General features: G+C 43.9%; 1 protein-coding gene across 1 annotated transcript in view; it reads right to left on the bottom strand.

The window, feature by feature from the left end:
* LOC124616411 overlaps positions 1-20,361 on the bottom strand; it is a 262,291-nt gene that overhangs the window by 201,731 nt on the left and 40,199 nt on the right. Inside the window, exons 2-3 of the mRNA XM_047144715.1 lie at positions 15,354-15,515; positions 12,965-13,148 (exon numbers count right to left, since the gene is read on the bottom strand). Coding sequence (XP_047000671.1) covers positions 12,965-13,148; positions 15,354-15,515 — 346 coding nt within the window. The remainder of the gene's footprint in view (positions 1-12,964; positions 13,149-15,353; positions 15,516-20,361) is intronic.

Raw genomic sequence — 20,361 nt, 5'->3', positions numbered from 1 at the left:
TTCTAGGCGCTTCAGTCTGGAACCACGCGACCGCTACGGTCGCAGGTTCGAATCCTGCCTCGGACGTGGATGTTTGTGATGTCCTTAGTTTAGTTAGATTTAAGTAGTTCTAAGTTTTAGGGGACTAATGACCTCAGATGTTAAGTCCCATAATGCTCAGAGCCATTTAAGCCATATTTTGCAATAACTAATTTCCTTGGTTGAAGAAAGCGTGTGTGGCGCTTACGCTCACTAATCCGGTCCTCCATAGTCCTGATGGTCTGACCAATATATGACATGCTCCAATTGCAAGGAAAACTATAGACACCCGCCTTAAGAAAATGTAGAATATCGTTAATGGAACCAACGAGGACTGTAATCTTAGAGAGCCAAAATACGCATTTCTCATTATATTTCCACACCACCAGTCTCGTTGCAAATGTTCCCTGCCTAAGGCAGAAGAAAGGCCGCAAAACATGGTGCCAATCAGTATGATCATTACTCACCCGGTGTACGGTTTATCGATAGCGCAACGCACTACTTATCTTCCACTATATCCATTCTGGCGAAAGGTGACCTCAAGATGGGTTTTCAGCTGATTCAGCTGACTAACTCTCAGGGTCTGAAATGACGTGGGTGCTGTGGACCAAAATACGAAGTTTCCCATGACGCTGAACCTAATGGTGACCAACTATCAGCCTGTAGAAACAAGTCAGTTTGAGTAGGTTCCCTATGAACGCCATGACCCAACGTGCAAACATATTTCTCCCTGACGAACACATCCAAAAAGTGAAGCCGTTCCTTCCCCCCTCCATCAAATCGAGAAACTAATATTCGGGTGGATTGAATTCAAGTGTCCTTGACAAGTCGTTCTAATTCTCACTGTCAAGAGGTCAGACAACAAAAGCATCATCAGCAGGAGAACCACTCGTTTTGCAAGGGTATGTACGTACATGCAGCTCCGTGATACTCTTTGCAATTGCGTTAGAGGTAAGCTTTTGATTCATATTTCACAAATGTTGACTTTAACTCCATCGATCATATGGAAAACATTCGAACTTTTTGAAAATTGTCCTATACTCTTACGAACATACAGCTTGCAGCTTTTCTGCCTTCGCTCCCACTTGCATAAGGTGTCGAAGATCACTCATTGTTGGAAGAGGAGTTAAATAGACGGCGTCCCCATACCGTAAGATCAAGCGACCATACGTAAGAGCCAACCTTGAAACTAACGGTACCATTGCTTAGTGGTTTATGGTTTAATACGTTTCCACTAGGGGGGGGGGGGGGCAGTGCTGTACTTATGTCAAAGTGTACAGGTACAGCTGAATTACGCATTGTTTGAAACGGAGAGTGCAAAACGCATTTCCTTTCCGTGTTAACGCCAACTCGACTCGATGCACTTTGGGTAATGAATGAGCGAGCGAGACAGGCACTCCATGGTCCGGCAACGAACAACAGGCAAAAAAAGGCTCGAATAAACGCATTTCATCCATCAGCTGTTTTAGTTTGAACCTTACTGTTGTGGCGTAGCAAGACAGCCACGCCACGGAAGTAGCCGAAAGGCACGCGTTTAGTTCACGCAGGCAAGAGATAGGTCTGTAACAGGATACGTAATGAATGCTATAAAGAAAAGTACGTAGCTTCTGGAATACTTAACTTTAATCCATCCTTGGTACATCGCTATTGACGATATAAGTGAGACTCCATAGATACATGCAATGTTACTAATGGCGCCTTGCTAGGTCGTAGCCATTGACTTAGCTGAAGGCTATTATAACTATCTGCTCTGCAAATGAGCGAGGCTTCGTCAGTGTGCATCTCTAGCTACGTCGTCCGTACAACTGGGGCGAGTGCTAGTAAGTCTCTCTAGACCTGCCGTGTGGTGGCGCTCGGTCTGCGATCGCTGAGTGGCGACACGCGGGTCCGACATGTACTAATGGACCGCGGCCGATTTAAAGCTACCACCTAGCAAGTGTGGTGTCTGGCGGTGACACCACACTTACCATCAATCGGTTTCGGTCGTGGTCCATCTACACAGGATGTCTACCAAAAGTACAAAATGGAACAGATACAGAACTCGTAAAAGGTACAAAGGCATAATCTGATCGTGAATACGTAGGAGGCAAAAACAGATCAGCTGAATACATAAATCACTTTCTTTTCTTGCTGACAGAAAGCCCAAACTGTCATAATAGATATACGAAAAGAACATCACAAGTTCCACAAACGCCTAATATAAGTATGGTCAACGTAACAACAGTTAACCTAATGTATAAAAAGATGTAAAGCGAAAGAGGTAAGAGTTGTACAGTGTAGCTTCTGTAGTATAAGTCAAGGACCATATAAAAACTATATGTGGACATGTGGTCAAAGTTCATATCTACGGCCAGCTGACAGTGGATAAGAGCTAGATAGAATATTTCTGGAAGACACATTACTCGACATGAAACGCCAACAAAGTAGGAAGTGAAATATAAGACTGTTAACGGTCTCTAAAATGTGACGTCACTTTCACTTTTGCTTGTATCTTATAATGACTGTGATGTCTGCTAAAGACATTCAACCTACCTCTTATCAGTTGACAGCTCGTTATAGGTGTGAACTTTGATATGTGTCGACGGACTGTTTTAATATGGTCCTTGACTTATATTACAGAGTGTGCACTGCACAGCTCTTACCTCTTTAGATCCTTATCTTTTTGTACGTCATTACGTTAACTATTGTTACTTTAAAAAATTTCTGTTTGGCTTTGGTGGAACATGTAGTGTCCTTTTATTCTACCTGTTATGACGATTTGGATTTTATATCAGTCAGAAAAGAAAATGATTTATCTATTCACCTGATCTGCTTTTGCCTCTTAAGTGTTTATCATCAGTTTATTCTTACGACTTCGCCATGTAAAAATTCATGAACAGATCAAGCCTATGCACCTATTATGAATTTTGCATTTTATATTTTTTCGTGTCCGTTACTTGTTCTATTTTGTCCTTCTGTTAGCTATCGTGTGAAGATGGTCCATGACCGAAGTCGATAGATGATAAGGCTCAAATGAAAATACGTCATGGTTAAAATGTGTTTTTCGAATTACTTAATGGCTGTTGAATGCCACAAAAACTAAATTTTAAGAAAATGATTTTTTAGTTTCGATATGAGGTTAAAATATACCTCATGTTTCTATCTTCATTCATGTAAAAGATAATAGTCTTGTAAAATCGGGTAATCATTTTGTAATTGTGTTTACTTTTTTGCACATTTACTGCAGAACACAATGTGTTTCTTTTGTCCATTTATTCATACGTTTTCGACACCAATATGGTACCTTCTGCAGGCCCCATTTATAAATTAATATTTGTTTTTCTATGTTGTGGTCCTAAATAGTATACTGTGTCCATTTTTAATTTTGTTTTTATTGTTCAGCTGCAAGTGGGCTTGCACAGTTCGGCTTGCTAATACGGCTTTTCATGACTTGACAGCGTGTCATCTGCAAAGTAAACGGAAGAAATCTGTGTGTGTGTGTGTGTGTGTGTGTGTGTGTGTGTGTGTGTGTGTGTGTCTGTGTATGAGAGCGAGAGAGAGAGGGAGAGAGAGAGAGAGAGAGAGAGAGAGCAAGCCATCAGATCATTATCAATTTCATTTTGAGGTACTCAGAATACCTTGTCTAAAAATTCTTGAATGTTGACCTATTTCAACAGACTGGCATGAACTGTGCTGTTCGTGTGACATACTCTGTAGCCTTTGTTTCTTCAGAGTGTTCCCCACTATGATGTCGTTCATGTTTCTGTATGCAAACAGGTGCAACGCAGTGTTTGTTGAAATGTGTTCCTGTTATATGTGTTATCTGTGACTGTTACGTTGTTACTGGCTCTTTGTCGTGACAGTAATTTATCCATGGTTTGTGCGTCTTTAATTTGCTCTTTCATTTTGTTGCTTACCTTACTTATTACTTGTATGTGGTACCCATCCTGTCAGATGATCAGATATTGTGTTTAGTTAATGTGTACAATTGAGTATGTGTTAAGTCTGCGTAGTGTATATATAAGACTTTAATATCTATACGTCCGTGAGTGATTGAACAGGTTGTGAATGGTTGCTATTGTGCTTACGGATTTCCTCTATATTCCAAAATTGTGTTTGACGATGATTCTGTTTATATTGACTCGTATCAATTTAGTTGTATGTATGCTTTTGTCTCAATGTGAATTTAATTTTAAGGTGTACTGTGTTTATGTCAGTGTGTAGCTCATTTTTATCCTGATGTCTATTTCATATGCTAAACGAGTGATACCATCTGCATTGCGGTAGCAGAAGATAGCCTAATATCGATTGGGATGATTAACTTCACTGAATATTTTGTAATGCCCTGTGTTTTGTAAAACCCAGTATTATTATGCGCTTTTGTTGACCTTAGGGAAGCCCCACTTTTTTTATCCATCAGATGATGTTTAATCTTACATCAGTATAACAGAGTGGAATCCTTTCAATGGAATATATGTGGCTTTGAGGAAGTTTTTGGAAAGATGTCACATAACAGAATGTTCCTCATGAATTTTCAAGTTCGCAGGGTGGCTATAACCGTCAAGAATTTTCTCCCCAAGGGTAGCACTAAGCAGATAAATGTAACTAATGCAGGAAGAAGAAGGACAAGAGGAAAATGGTTCAAATGGCTCTAAACACTATGGGACTTAACATCTGAGGTCATCAGTCCCCTTGACTTAGAACTACTTAAACCTAACTAACCTAAAGACATCACACACATCCATGTCCAAAACAGGATTCTAACCTGCGACGTAGCAGTAGCTCGGTTCCGGTCTGAAGTGCCTAGAACCGCTCGACCACAGCGGCCGGTGCTAATTTTGTCGCTGCAGTGCTGTTTAGCTGTAAGAATGAATGTGGAACTCATTTCTAGAGGTGTTCAAGGTCAAAGAAACTTTTCAATCGTCACGTGTAGGGAATATTGTAAATGGTCGACACGTACCGGGTCGTGGAATCAGAAGTCGGTTTATGTTTATCCAAAAGTTTGGGAGTCAATACTAAGGTCCGTCACCATGTAGATACACTCCTGGAAATTGAAATAAGAACACCGTGAATTCATTGTCCCAGGAAGGGGAAACTTTATTGACACATTCCTGGTGTCAGATACATCACATGATCACACTGACAGAACCACAGGCACATAGACACAGGCAACAGAGCATGCACAATGTCGGCACTAGTACAGTGTATATCCACATTTCGCAGCAATGCAGGCTGCTATTCTCCCATGGAGACGATCGTAGAGATGCTGGATGTAGTCCTGTGGAACGGCTTGCCATGCCATTTCCACCTGGCGCCTCAGTTGGACCAGCGTTCGTGCTGGACGTGCAGACCGCGTGAGACGACGCTTCATCCAGTCCCAAACATGCTCAATGGGGGACAGATCCGGAGATCTTGATGGCCAGGGTAGTTGACGTACACCTTCTAGAGCACGTTGGGTGGCACGGGATACATGCAGACGTCCATTGTCCTGTTGGAACAGCAAGTTCTCTTGCCGGTCTAGGAATGGTAGAACGATGGGTTCGATGACGGTTTGGATGTACCGTGCACTATTCAGTGTCCCCTCGACGATCACCAGTGGTGTACGGCCAGTGTAGGAGATCGCTCCCCACACCATGATGCCGGGCGTTGGCCCTGTGTGCCTCGGTCGTATGCAGTCCTGATTGTGGCGCTCACCTGCACGGCGCCAAACACTCATACGACCATCAATGGCACCAAGGCAGAAGCGACTCTCATCGCTGAAGACGACACGTCTCCATTCGTCCCTCCATTCACGCCTGTCGCGACACCACTGGAGGCGGGTTGCACGATGTTGGGGCGTGAGCGGAAGACGGCCTAACGGTGTGCGGGACCGTAGCCCAGCTTCATGAAGACGGTTGCGAATGGTCCTCGCCGATACCCCAGGAGCAACAGTGTCCCTAATTTGCTGGGAAGTGGCGGTGCGGTCCCCTACGGCACTGCGTAGGATCCTACGGTCTTGATGTGCATCCGTGCGTCGCTGCGGTCTGGTCCCAGGTCGAGGGGCACGTGCACCTTCCGCCGACCACTGGCGACAACATCGATGTAGTGTGGAGACCTCACGCCCCACGTGTTGAGCAATTCGGCGGTACGTCCACCCGGCCTCCCGCATGCCCACTATGCGCCCTCGCTCAAAGTCCGTCAACTGCACATACGGTTCACGTCCACACTGTCGCGGCATGCTACCAGTGTTAAAGACTGCGATGGAGCTCCGTATGCCACGGCAAACTGGCTGACACTGACGGCGGCGGTGCACAAATGCTGCGCAGCTAGCGCCATTCGACAGCCAACACCGCGGTTCCTGGTGTGTCTGCTGTGCCGTGCGTGTGATCATTGCTTGTACAGCCCTCTCGCAGTGTCCGGAGCAAGTATGGTGGGTCTGACACACCGGTGTCAATGTGTTCTTTTTTCCATTTCCAGGAGTGTATATGAACGCCTGTTTCGCCCTCCCTCAGGGAACTTACTGTTAACAAACGCTCCAAGAAGCTAAGGGAACTATGTTAGTTCTCAGGGTAGAAAAAGGAAAAGAGACTTAACGGCAGAAATAGCAGGTGACTGTTTTATATTTGACCTATCGTATTCGAGCTCAGTGGATTAAAAAACTCATGTCATCTACAAATCCGGTGTTATTCTCGGAAAAGTTCTGAGATATGAAATGCTACCTCGATTTGTATGTGCTTCTATGTGGAACACTATCATTCTGACCTATAATGGCGATCATAATCTAATAAAATGCACGCAGCTTGCCTATCAGAATCAGTTATGACAGATTCCTTTCCATTCGCAACTATAGCTTTTTCCTGAATAGTGATATCAGTAATCAACTGGCTACCCATGGTAGTCAGACGCTGACGGTGGGAAAGTCGGAAAAGAAGAGAAGCGAAGCCTTTGAGAAGCCACGAATGTTGAAAATTAGGTGTACTGGAAATGTAAGGAATGAGGAGGTTCTCCGCAGAATCGGCGAGGGAAGCAATATACGGGAAACACTAATATAAAGAAGGGACAGAATGGTGGGACATCTTTTAAGACGTAAGGAAATACTTCTGTGGTCCTAGAGGACGCTGCAGAGGGTAAAAATTGTAGAGAACGACAGAGAGTGGAATAAATCAAGCCAATAACTGAGGATGTAGGCTGCAATTGCTACTCTGAGATGAAACGGTTGATACAGGAGAGTAATTTGTGGTGGGCCGCAACGAACAAGCCAGAAGACTGACGACTGAAAAAAATGCGCAGCTACCCACACTGATATATGGATGCACAGAAAAAAATCGACCAACTGTGTCGCAAAACTGTTAATGAGAACTTAGGACTAAATTCGCTAGCCAAATGCTACGCCCAAATTAGATTCTAATTGACCGATCACGAACAGCTTGACTGTATCTCCGTTCGTATTCAAGCACGCGCCGCCTAAGATCAGTCGATTTGCAGTCTTGTTTTACGACAGTGAAAAGCAAGGAGTTTCCGATTAAACTGGATAAGAAGTGAAATACCACCATCGACAATTACGTCCTCTCTTTTTGAGACTGATAGTTAATTTAAGGGATTGATGTCGGAGAAAATGTTGACTTGTAATTTTTTTATGTTTGAGTCATCAGTTTTCTGACAGGCTGATGCAGCCCGCACAGGATTCCTAAACTATGCCAAATTTTCGTCCTAGAGTAGCACATACTACCTGCTTTCTTAGTTATTTTCTGGGTGTATTCCAGTCTCTGTCTCCCTCTGCAGCTTTTATCCTCTGTAGCCCTCTCTAGTACCATGGAAGTTATTCTGTCATGTCTTAAGGGGAGATGTCCTATCATGCTGTTCCAGTTTCTTGTGAATGTTTTCCATATATTCCCTTCCTCGTCGATTCTCCACAGAACCTCCTCATTCTCTATCTTATTAGTTCACATAACTTTCAACATTTTTCTGTATCACCACACCTCAAATGCGTCGATTCTCTTCTTTTCCGGTTTTCCCATAGTGCATGTTTCACTACCATATAGAGCTGTGCTCCAAACGTACATTCTCAGACACTTCTTCCTCATATTAAGGCCTGTGATTGATACTAGTAGACTTCTCTTGGCCAGGAATGCTCGTTTACCACTGCTAGTCTGCTTTTTATGTCCTACTTGCTCCGTCAGTGATGGATTATTTTGCTGTCTAAGTAGCAGAATTCCTTGACACAATCTGCTCCGTGATCACCAAGCCTGGTGTTCAGTTTCTCTCTGTTCTCATTCCTGATGGTTCTCATTATTTTCGCCTTTCTTCGATTTACTCTCAATTAGTACACTGTAGTCATTAGACTTTTCATTCCATCCAGTAAATCCTGTAATTATTATTCACTTTCACTGAGTATAGTAACGTCATCATCGACTCTCATCATTAATATCCATTCATCTCATATTTTTATTCCATTCTTGAACCTTTCTTTTATTTCTGTCATTGATTCTTGGACGTTTAGATTGAACAGTAGGGGCGAAGGACTACATCTCGTTCTTGCATCATTGTTAGTGCGAGCGCTTGGTCTTCCACTCTTATTGTTCCCTCTTGCCTCTTGTACATATTGTGTATTACCCATCTTTCGCTATAGCTAACCCCTTCTTTGTAGGAATTTCGAACATCTTGCTCCAATTTAGAGTGTTGAAAGCTTTTTCCAGGTCGAAAAATCCTACAACGTGTTTTGCTTTATCTGTAGTCTTGTCGCCGTTAGCAACCGCAACGTCACAATGGTACCATTGGCTTTCCTAACGACCAGAAGATTGTCAACCAGGACATCCTCAATTTTCTTTGCTATTCTTCTGTACTAAGTCTTGTAGGCAGTTTGGATGCATCAGCTATTAAGCTGATTGTTTGCCACTTCCCGCATTTGTCATATTTTGGGGTCTTTTGAATTGTGTGGATGGTACTTTACCAAAAGCCACGTGATATATTGCCAGACTCATACCTTCTACACACCTGGGTAAACAGTCGTTTTGTTGAAACTTCCTGGCAGATTAAAACTGCGTGCCCGACCGAGACTCGAACTCGGGACCTTTGCCTTTCGCGGGCAAGTGCTCTACCAACTGAGCTACCGAAGCACGACTCCCGCCCGGTACTCACAGCTTTACTTCTGCTAGTACCTCGTCTCCTACCTTCCAAACTTTACAGAAGCTCTCCTGCGAACCTGCAGAACTAGCACTCCTGGAAGGTAGGAGACGAGGTACTGGCAGAAGTAAAGCTGTGAGTACCGGGCGGGAGTCGTGCTTCGGTAGCTCAGTTGGTAGAGCACTTGCCCGCGAAAGGCAAAGGTCTCGAGTTCGAGTCTCGGTCGGGCACACAGTTTTAATCTGCCAGGAAGTTTCATATCAGCGCACACTCCGCTGCAGAGTGAAAATCTCATTCTGGAGTCGTTTTGTTTCCACTTCCCTAGACGAATAAGAAATTCTAATGACATTTTAGCAACCCGTTTTGCCATATTCGATCTTAAGTCCTCCAAAGCTCTTTTATGTTCTGATTCTAATACTGGGGGTTCCTATCTCTACCATTCCAGTTCCTGTTGCTTCTTCTATCACGTTATCAAACATGTCTTACCTCTCAAAGAGGCCTTTAATGTAAACTTTCTAACCACCCGCTCTCTCCTCTGCATTTAACAGTGGAATTCCCATTGCACTCTTAATGTTGTCACCCTTGCATCTAATTTTACCAGAGGTTGTTCTGACGTTTCTGTATGATGAGTCAGGCCTTCCGACAATCATTTCTTCTAAGCTTTCTTTACATTTGTCATACAGCCATTTCACCTTAGCTTTCTTGCGTTTCCTATTTATTTCATTCCTAATTGACTTGTATTTCAGTTTTCCTGTATTTCCTGAACATTTTTGTACTTCCTTCTTTCATCCACCAAGTGAAGTATTTCTTCTGCCAACCATGGTTTCTTCACCTCTATCTTTGTGGTATTTTGTATGTTTCTCTTTCCAGCTTCTGTGGCTGTTATTTCTAGAGATACTCATTCCTCTTCAACTGAAATAACCACTGAGCGAATCTTATCGCAGTATCTGTAGCCTCTGAGAACGTCAAGCGTCAACGTCAAGCGTCAACGTCAAGCGTATGCCACTGGTTTGCTCATTGACTCTTCCTCACTACCCTTTTAAACTTCAACGCGCTCTTCATCACCACTAAATTGTGATCTGTTTCTAAATCTGTGCCTGGATACGCCTTACAATTCAGTATCTGACTTTTGAAATTCTGCCTGACGAAGATGTAATGTAACTGATATATTTCCGTATCTCCCGATATTTTCCAAGTATACCTCCTCCTCTTGGGATTCTTGAACAGCATATTCACCATTACAAGCAGAATTTTATTGCAGAACGGAACTAGTCTCTCTCCGCTATTATTCCACATAGTTCCCCGTAAGTCTTTTCTCTATTACTAGCCCTACAACCGCTTTCCAATCCCCTACGAATATCAGCCTTACAACGCCCTTCACGTGCAGAATTACCCGTTCAGTATCCTCATGTACTTTCTATATCTCTTCATCTTGGGCTGGTGATGTTGCCATGTGCACCCGAACTTTCGTTGTCGAGGTTGGTTTGCTGTAAATTCTGATAAGTACAACCGTATGATTCGACTTTACACAGCACCTCACTCTCAGGCCTATTATTCGTAATAAATCCCATCCCCGTTACAACATTTTCTGCTGGTGTTGATATTAGCCAACACTCATGTGACCAGAAATCCATATCTCCTTTCCATTTCATATCACTGATTCCCACTACATCCAAACTGAGTCTTAGCATTTCCCCTTCGAGATTTTCTAGCTTCTCTACCACTGGTGATATTTCATGCCTCGACTCGTAGAACATTACCCTTTCGTTGGTTATTCAGTCTTTTTCTCACCGTCACTTCCCTCTTGGCAGTCCACTCCTGGAGATCCGAATAGGGGATTAGTCCGGGTCCTTTTCCCAGTAGAGAGATCGTCCTGACATTTGTCAATTACATGCCAAATGTTCTGCAAATTCGCTTTAGGTGTCTTTAGTGCAGTGGCTTCCATTGCCTTCTGCATCCTCATGCCGTTGATGATTGCTTATTCTTCCCCCTTTACTTGCAGTTTCCCACCCCAACAACAAGAGACTGTCCTGACCTCTATTCGCTGCATCTCCCTCTTTTACAAGGCCGTTAGCTGAGCGAGGGTAACATCTTAAGCCGGAACTCTTCGTCGGCCATTGCTGACAATTTTTACCCAAAATTCAAGCGGTTGTAGGTTCGAACCCGGAACCGAGGACGTTTTCATTAGTAATCATAGACGCTACCCCCAGAGCTACCTTCTAATGATTCGTTATCATACTTTATACTCAATTACCGCTACTACTTATTCGGTTATCCATCACTTCATCTAAACCTTGAAAAGATATTCACACTGTCGCAAATAACTGTTACTATTGGCTATTATTGCCCCTAAGTGCAAACCTTAAAAGCCAAACCCACAGCTACTATGCATCCGAGACTGGCATTAACCACCCACTTCTTTGTACACAGAACATAGATAACCGATGTCCTAACAGTGAAGTCCCAAAGATATTGCTGACTTTACTGTCTGTAGCCACTAACATTTTCACAAGAGGTAGAGATTATTATTGCCAGGCACCCCAGATGGAACATTTCGGAACAGAAAAATGCGTTCAGCTGTTCACATACTATAGTCGTATGTACGGCAAGTGGTTGAAGGATGGTGACACAGTCACTAGGCGACAACATAACAAACGTTCACGTCTCATCTTAGAACGTGGAAGTCAGAACCATCATGCTCTGTGAAAAAATGTTGATCCTTGGCACACCTGATGACAAGTATAATGCTGGTACAGGCACAAACTTTTGGCCGGTGTATACCGTTCAGCGCTCTGCATTAGACGAGCGTTATCTTTTCCCATATTGACTCAACGACATCGTCATTTACGATTGTCCCATGTATCAGTGGAAACGAGTCTGCTCGCCGGAAGAATCACGTTTATGATTATATAAGGTCGATGGTCACTTCTCGATGTGCCGACATGCAGGGGTACAGCTGCTCGAAACATGTACCGTGGCACGAACGCAGGTGTATGGGGACAGTAGTACGCCATGGGCTATACTCTTCTGGGATTCCATTGAGCTGTTGTAGTAATCAAATTAACATTGATTGCTATGACCTATGTGCTCAATACTGTGCATCGCCTGCATCCCTTCATGTTTCATGTCTTCCCGATGGTGACTGGATCTTCCTGAGCGATAGTTACGCTGGAGTTGATAGAGACGCATGGTACTGAACTCACCCTTATGTCTTGACCACGTAATTCTCCTCATGGAGCAATTTTGAGACGCTACCGGATGGCAGCTCGGACAACGAAAACCACAGTCCCGTAATATACGGAAATTGCGGGATCGGTGCCTAGACATCCTGTGCCACATACCTCTGGAGGCGGCATAGTATCTCTGCAACGCCGCGTTCTAAATGGCAACCGACACACCTTTAAGCAAGTGTTCATAATGGTTTGGTTCATCAGTGCCCCAATTCGGCTCACTGACCACAGCTGCGAGCAGGTCGTTAAGTTAGAAAAACTGCAAGCGTACACATCACCACATGGATCATCTTTCACCAATTGCACAACTACCATCATCATCACCGCCACCACCACCACCGCCGCCTCCAATGTCACCATGATATCATAGTAATCATCATCAAAAACAAGTATTTCAGAACATGTAAGTTTTTAAACTATTTATATCTCGTAGTTACAGTATTATCGTTTTGTACAATGAACTACTGCTTGTCTATTACTGTAAAGGTGGGTACCAGGAATCTAGATGTAGCCCAAACAAATGCAAAACAAAAATGAGTGCATCCTCATCCATTGTCACTCAGTTGAGAATACCATACATTTGCAGCTGAAACGTGTTTTGGGAGGCTTCGCGACCTGTTCTACTTGGTGCTCACCTGGTGCCGTTGAAGCGTCCGACGCTGACGAGCCTGTAGACCTGTATCTCGACTCGCTGGCCCGAGTCCGGCTGCAGCAGGTACCAGCAGAAGCCGGGACCCTCCAGCGACGGAGACTTGATCTGGCCGAACGTCTTGCCGGAGCGCGCGCTCAGGTAGCGCGAGTCGATCGTCATGTTGCACACTGAGAAGTGGACAAAAATTAATGCGCTTAGATTTGAAATCTACTTTATACGCCATTCTGTTGTTAATGGTGAGGATTCACATAGTCATTTTGAAGGCGACAGCAATAGAATGTTACAATGTTACCACAACAGTCTCCAATTTACAGAGACTGTGGTGGCGTACACAAAAAAAGCAAACTCGTAATCATTTGGCATAATCTAGAACATTCAGTATACGTTTCAACTCTAATGTTTGTGGATAGTTGTACAGCGACTGGCAGCCATTACCTGCGCTGTTTAAATGTTGGGAAGGTTATTGAGCCGTGGCGGACTGGCGCCACCACCGGGTACGCTCGTTATATCGTTGCGATCGATTTTGGAGGGTATTTGAGATCTTTGCATATCGTGTGGCTTTCTTCCGTGTTGGCGGGCTTCAAGTGTCGGCCGTTAGCTTTCGAAAGGTAATCATTGAGAGGCGTGGGATGTCTCCGAAGAAAGGAGTGTCGACTGTGACGAGGTGTGCCCTATTAGGTTTATATACCGCGCAATTGTATTGGTCGGCATGTCTGTGTTTTGGGGCAGCTCGGAGATCCAAGTTTCGTGATTTCTATCAAGGGAAAGGTCCCTGATAGAATGTGGTTAAGCTGTTTGTGTTACTGAGTTGTGCTGTGTGCAGACATCAAGTAAGTTGGCCGTTAGTGTATGTGTCTGAGCGACGCGTTGGGAGGCGTTTCCCTCTCTAGATGATTGTGGAACTTACACAGCCGTTAATCGGAAAGTATGTGGATGAGCTCCGTATGAGCTGGTTTAATGTTGGCTTCACAGTGAAGTCTTAGTTATAACTGTATTAAGTGATTGAAAACTGCACGTAATTGATATTATCATTATTATTATTATTACTATTATTATTGGTGAACAGTCTTTTAAATGGTTTCAATTAAAAGGGCAATGATTGCTGTGGATGGAACATTTTGAAGACTGATGCACTTATGTATGATGCAAGGATTCTGCCGTGTATTTTGTGTGTGTTTCACAGAGCTGCAATTGTCCTGCGTTTGTCAAAAGCTGCTGTAAGCGCCAACGCTTTAGCAAGGAGTGGGGAGTAACCCGCAGCCTAGATCCTCCTGTGTTTACGTAACCCTGCCACGGCTGGATTGATTTGGGCGAAGACCCCATAAAAAAAGATTAGTGTATCTTCTTCTTACGCCAAGACAGGTAAAACGCGTTTTCAATTTGTAATTTTCTGATGTTTAAAAAAATATTTTTTGGGTTGCATAAAGATAGACCTGCAACTAAATGTAATCTTGGTTTGTTTCTTGGCAATCTTTCTTACTACTGTTACATCTCTATGCTCTAGTAAATTCTGGCTAACCACGTAAGATTTAAGTGTTGTTTGGGCCTTGTAGTATATAAATTCAATCAAGTGGCTGGCCCACTCTAATTGGAACTGTACTGTTACTTGTAAGCTTTTGTTAAGTGTGGCGAAGCCACGGAAATACTGGGTTTCCTAGTTGTTTCTGAACTGTTTTACATGAATTTTATGGTTATACTAGTTTGTTTAAATAAGAACTTATACTAAGTAACAGCTGCTAGTAGTGAAGATTGTGGGGAATGATCTGCAGGAACCTTATGTTAATAAATTAAGTATGTGTAAATCAAAGTACGACTACCAACAATTATTCGCTATCCAGTTTCCCGTCCTGATAATAGTTGTTGTATGGATTGTGCAAGGTCGTATTAAAGGGGCCACATACCTTTTACTGAATATTAATTCGATCAACAATAGCTCTCGGTGTAACTAAAGAAGGAAATAAAATTTCAGGTTGAGCAAAGTCGAATAACTAAAATGTTTCTAAAAAGTGTGTATTTAATTAAAACTTTTCCTAGATAAGAAAATGTAACTATCAGGAAACTGCGATAGTTTTAGCGTCTATAATTCATGTTTTACAAGGCACTATGCTCAAGAGATTTCAGTTTACTAAAGAAGTTACAATTTTTTCTGTTGTCTTTGGGCAACAAGAGATTACACACAGATGCAGTGAGACCACTACTGGTATTCGATGATTACTACAACAGGAAGTGAGAAAATATTATTCAAGGACGCCCAATAATGTTACTGAAAGCCTGAAAGAAGTAACATGGCGACCATGTTACGTTCTTAGGTGTGGTAAATAAAATGACTGGCGCTGCACGGAGAGTAATGGGGGTGGTTGCTTGGTACTCACTGTTGTTGCAGTGCTGCTCGAGCCCGCACTGGCTGCAGCGGTTGGGGGCGGCGCGGCCGCAGTGGCAGGCGCCCTCGCGCACGCAGCACGCGCACTCTGCCGCCGAGTCGTCCCACGGGCACGCGCAGCCGCTCGCCTTCTGCGTCCACAGGTCCACCTGGCCTGCCGGCACGCGCAAAGTGGCGACCGTGTCAGACACTGATGAAACAACTGCTTAAGTCTAGACAACTCCTAAAATGAGACATGATACTCCTTAGTATACACAGCGCTCTGTGCACTCTCTAGAAATTCTGTACCAAATGCAACAGCTGAAACTGAAAAGTGACTGCATTGTGCTGTTTTGTGGATGATATGTAATTAAAATTTCACCTTCACATCTACCATAAGCAAAACACAATGCTGGAAAACAATTAGTACATCTGAAAAGACGACTTCGACCTTGACCCCATGAGTGCATAGGTCGCCTATGGGATACTTGTTTGTTGTTGTGGTCTTCAGTCCTGAGACTGGTTTGATGCACCTCTCCATGCTATTCTATCCTATGCAAGCTTCTTCATCTCGCAGTACCTACTGCAGCCTACATCCTTCTGAATCTGCTTAGTGTTTTCATCTCTTGGTCTCCCACTACGATTTTTACCTTCCACGCTGCCCTCCAATACTAAATTGGTGATCCCTTGATGCCTCAGAACATGTCCTACCAACCGATCCGTTCTTCTAGTCAAGTTGTGCCACAAACTCCTCTTCTCCCCAATCCGATTCAATACCTCCTCATTAGTTATGTGATCTACCCATCTAATCTTCACCATTCTTCTGTAGCACCACATTTCGAAAGCTTCTATTCTCTTCTTGTCCAAACTATTTATCGTCCATGTTTCACTTCCATACATGGCTACACTCCATACAAATACTTTCAGAAACGACTTCCTGACACTTATATCTAAACTCGATGTTAACAAGTTTCTCCTCTTCAGAAACGCTTTCCTTGCCATTGCCAGTCTACATTTTATATCCTCTCTACTTCGACCATCATCAGTTATGTTGCTCCCCAAACAGCGAAACTCCTTTACTACTTTAAGTGTCTCAATTCCTAATGTAATTCCCTCAGCTTCACCCGACTTAATTCGACCACATTAAATTATCCTCGTTTTGCTTTTGTTGATGTTCATCTTATATCCTCCTTTCAAGACAGTCCATTCCGTTCAACTGCTCTTCTAAGACCTTTGCTGTCTCTTACAGAATTACAATGTCATCGGCGAACCTTAAAGTTTTTATTTCTTCTCTATGGATTTTAATACCTACTCCGAATTTTTCTTTCGTTTCCTTTACTACTTGCTCAATATACAGATTGAATAACATCTGGGATAGGCTACGACCCTGTCTTACTCCCTTCCCAACCACTGCTTCCCTTTGTTGACCTTCGACTCTTATAACTGCTATCTGCTTTCTGTACTAATTGTAAATACCCTTTCGCTCCCTCTATTTTACCCATGCCACCTTCAGAATTTGAATTTGGGATAATAGATATACTGATAATGGTTTCAAAGTCGCAAAACAACAGCATAGTGGCGTACCTACCAGAGCGCCATCTCTGTCTGTCCTTTTATTGGGAATACTCACAGCTAGGAAGGCTCAGTGTGGTGCAAACCTGTGAAGCAGGCAGTCAACCACGCGACAGAGGAGTACTCCTACGTCCTACAACCAACAGAGCGCGTCTGAAAGGAATCGAGTTGTGCTTTTGGAGAATTACCACACAAACAGCACGTGCTCTGTCAGATACGCTGCCAGCCGGAGTGGCCGAGGGGTTCTAGGCGCTTAGGTCTGGAACCGCGCGACCACTACATTCGCAGGTTCGAATCCTGCCTCGGGCATGGATGTGTGTGATGTCCTTAGGTTAGTTAGGTTTAAGTAGTTCTAAGTTCAAGGGGACTGATGACCTCAGATGTTAAGTCCTATAGTGCTCAGAGCCATTTTTTCAGAAGTGCTACGACACTGGTATCAGATATCAGGTGAATATTCTCACAGCCATAGACGAGGTTCTGTACGTCACTGCAGCACAGACGCCAGCTAGAATTGTCATACTGTAAGGGCAACAGTGGCAGATCGTACAGCTACCATAGCACTGATAAGACGGCTTGTAAGCTTAGACGTGTCAACACGAATCGTAGCGAACCAATTATTAGCATTTGGACTATGAGCACTCACACTCACGTGCAGATTGCGTGGCTCGACTGATAGAATGGAACTCTGTGGTCGTCAGCGATGAAAGCAGATTCTGCTTGCATGCAAATGATGGTCCCTTGACATACGATGTAGACCAGTTGAGCGCCGTGCCGTAGAAAGCATTAGAGCAAGGCAGACTGGCCCAACCCCAGGTCTTATGGTCGTATGAGCGATAAGCTACAATCCTCGTTGAGGTCTGGTGCTTCTGGAGGGGACGGTAATCAACACTCGGTAATTTAGGAATGGTATTGGACCTCTTCTTTTGGCGTTCTTACATCAGGAAAGTGTTGTGGCGTTCCAACAGGATAGTGGTCTCCCACGCCGCACGGGATTAGCCGAGCGGTCTTAATGCGCAGCAGTCGTGGACTGTGCGGCTGGTCCCGGCGGAGGTTCGAGTCCTCCCTCGGGCATGGGTGTGTGTGTTTGTCCTTAGGATAATTTAGGTTAAGTAGTGTGTAAGCTTAGGGACTGATGACCTTAGCAGTGAAGTCCCATAAGACTTCACACCCACAGTGCTCTCCCACAAAATGCCAGTGAAACTCAACGTACTCTGCAAGACGTACAGCAACTTGTCTGGACAGGACGATATCCGGAGTTGACGCCAGTCGAGCACATGTGGAATATGTTGGGACGAGAAATTACTCGTGTGATTCATCATCCTACAGCTCCTACAGAACAGATCTAGCAGACGTGACACAACATACCCCAGGACAGTATCCGCCATCTGTGCAATCTTATGGAGGCCTGAGACAGCGCCTGCATTACCGCCCATGGAGAGTACACCATGTACTAAAACGGGGGTTTCAGCCTGGGTCGATAGCTGAAATGGTTCAAATGGCTTTGAGCACTATGGGACTTAGCATCTATGGTCATCAGTCCCCTAGAACTTAGAACTAGTTAAACCTAACTAACCTAAGGACATCACACAACACCCAGTCATCACGAGGCAGAGAAAATCCCTGACCCCGCCGGGAATCGAACCAGGGCGCTGGAAGCGGGAACGCTACCGCACGACCACGAGCTGCGGACTCGATAGCTAATACCTCATAACCGCTTGTCACATTTATCAGTCAATGCAATCATTTCATGAAGTCCGTATGGGCTTTTGTAACAATAAATCTTAAATCGAAAGTTCTAAAGGGCTGTACAGTATTTTCCTGTAGTATATATAGGGTGGTCCATTGATCGTGACCGGGCAAAACATCTCACGAAATAAGCGTCAAACGAAAAAACTACAAAGAACGAAACTTGTCTAGGTTGAAGGGGGAAACCAAATGGCGCTATGGTTGGCCCGATAGATGGCGCTGCCATAGGTTAAACGGATATCAACTGCGTTTTTTAAAATAGGAACCCCCATTTTTTAATACATATTCGTGTAGTGCGTAAAAAATATGAATATTTTAGTTGGACCACTTTTTTCGATTTGTCATGATAGATGGCACTGTAATAGTCACAAACATATAGCTCACAATTTTAGACGAACAGTTGATAACAGGTAGGTTTATTTAAATTAAAATACAGAACGTAGCGACGTTTGAACATTTTATTTCGGTTCGTCCAATGTGATACGTGTACCTTTGTGAATTTACCATTTCTGAGAACGAATGCTGTTACAGCGTGATTACCTGTAAATACCACATTAATGCAATAAATTCTCTAAATGATGTCCGCCAACCTCAATGCATTTGGCAACACGTGTAACGACATTCCTCTCAACAGCGAGTAGTTCGCCTTCCGTAATGTTCGCACACGCATTAAAAATGCGCTGACGCATGTTGTCAGTCGTTGTCGGTGCATCACGGTAGCAAATATCCTTCAACTTTCCCCTCAGAAAGAAATCCGGGGACGTCAGATCCGGTGAACGACCAATCCACCTCTGAAGAAATATGCTCTTCAGTACCGCTTCTATCAGACGTGAGTTATGTGCCGGACATTCATCATGCTGGAAGTACATCGCCATTCTGTCATGCAGTGAAACATCTTGTAGTAACATCGGTAGAACATTACGTAGGAGATCAGCATACATTGCACCATTTTGATTGCCATCGGCAAAATGAGGCCAATTACCCTTCCTCCCATAATGCCGCACCGTACATTATCCGGCCAAGGTCGCTGATACACCACTTGTAACAGCCATCGTGGATTTTCCGTTGCCCAATAGTGCATATTATGCCGGTTTACGTTACCACTGCTGGTGAAGGACGCTTCTTCGCTAAATAGAACAGTTGCAAAAAATCTGTCATCGTCCAGTAATTTCTCTTGTGCCCAGTGGCACAAATGTACACGACGTTCAAAGTCGTCGTCATGAAATTCCTGGTGCATAGAAATATGGTACGGGTGCAATCGATGTTGATATAGCAATCTTAACACCGACGTTTCTGAGATTCCCGATTCTCGCGCAATTTGTTACTGATGTGTGGATTAGCCGCGTCAGCAGCTAAAACACCTACTTGGGCATCATCATTTGTTGCAGGTCGTGGTTGGCATTTCACATGTGGCTAAACACTTCCTGTTTCCGTAAATAACGTAACTATCAGGCGAACGGTCCGGACACTTGCATGATGTCGTCCAGGATACCGAGCAGCATACATAGCACACGCCCGTTGGGCATTTTGATCACAATAGCCATACATCAACACGATATCGACTTTTTCCGCAATTGGTAAACGGTCCATTTTAACACAGGTAATATATCACGAAGCAAATACCGTCCGAACTGGCGGAATGTTAAGTGATACCGCGTACTTATACGTTTGTGACTACTACAGCGCCATCTATCACAAAGCGA

The sequence above is a fragment of the Schistocerca americana genome, chromosome 5 (assembly GCF_021461395.2).
Source record: "Schistocerca americana isolate TAMUIC-IGC-003095 chromosome 5, iqSchAmer2.1, whole genome shotgun sequence".
Lineage (NCBI taxonomy): Eukaryota > Metazoa > Arthropoda > Insecta > Orthoptera > Acrididae > Schistocerca > Schistocerca americana.
This window is presented reverse-complemented; position numbering and strand designations above follow the sequence as displayed.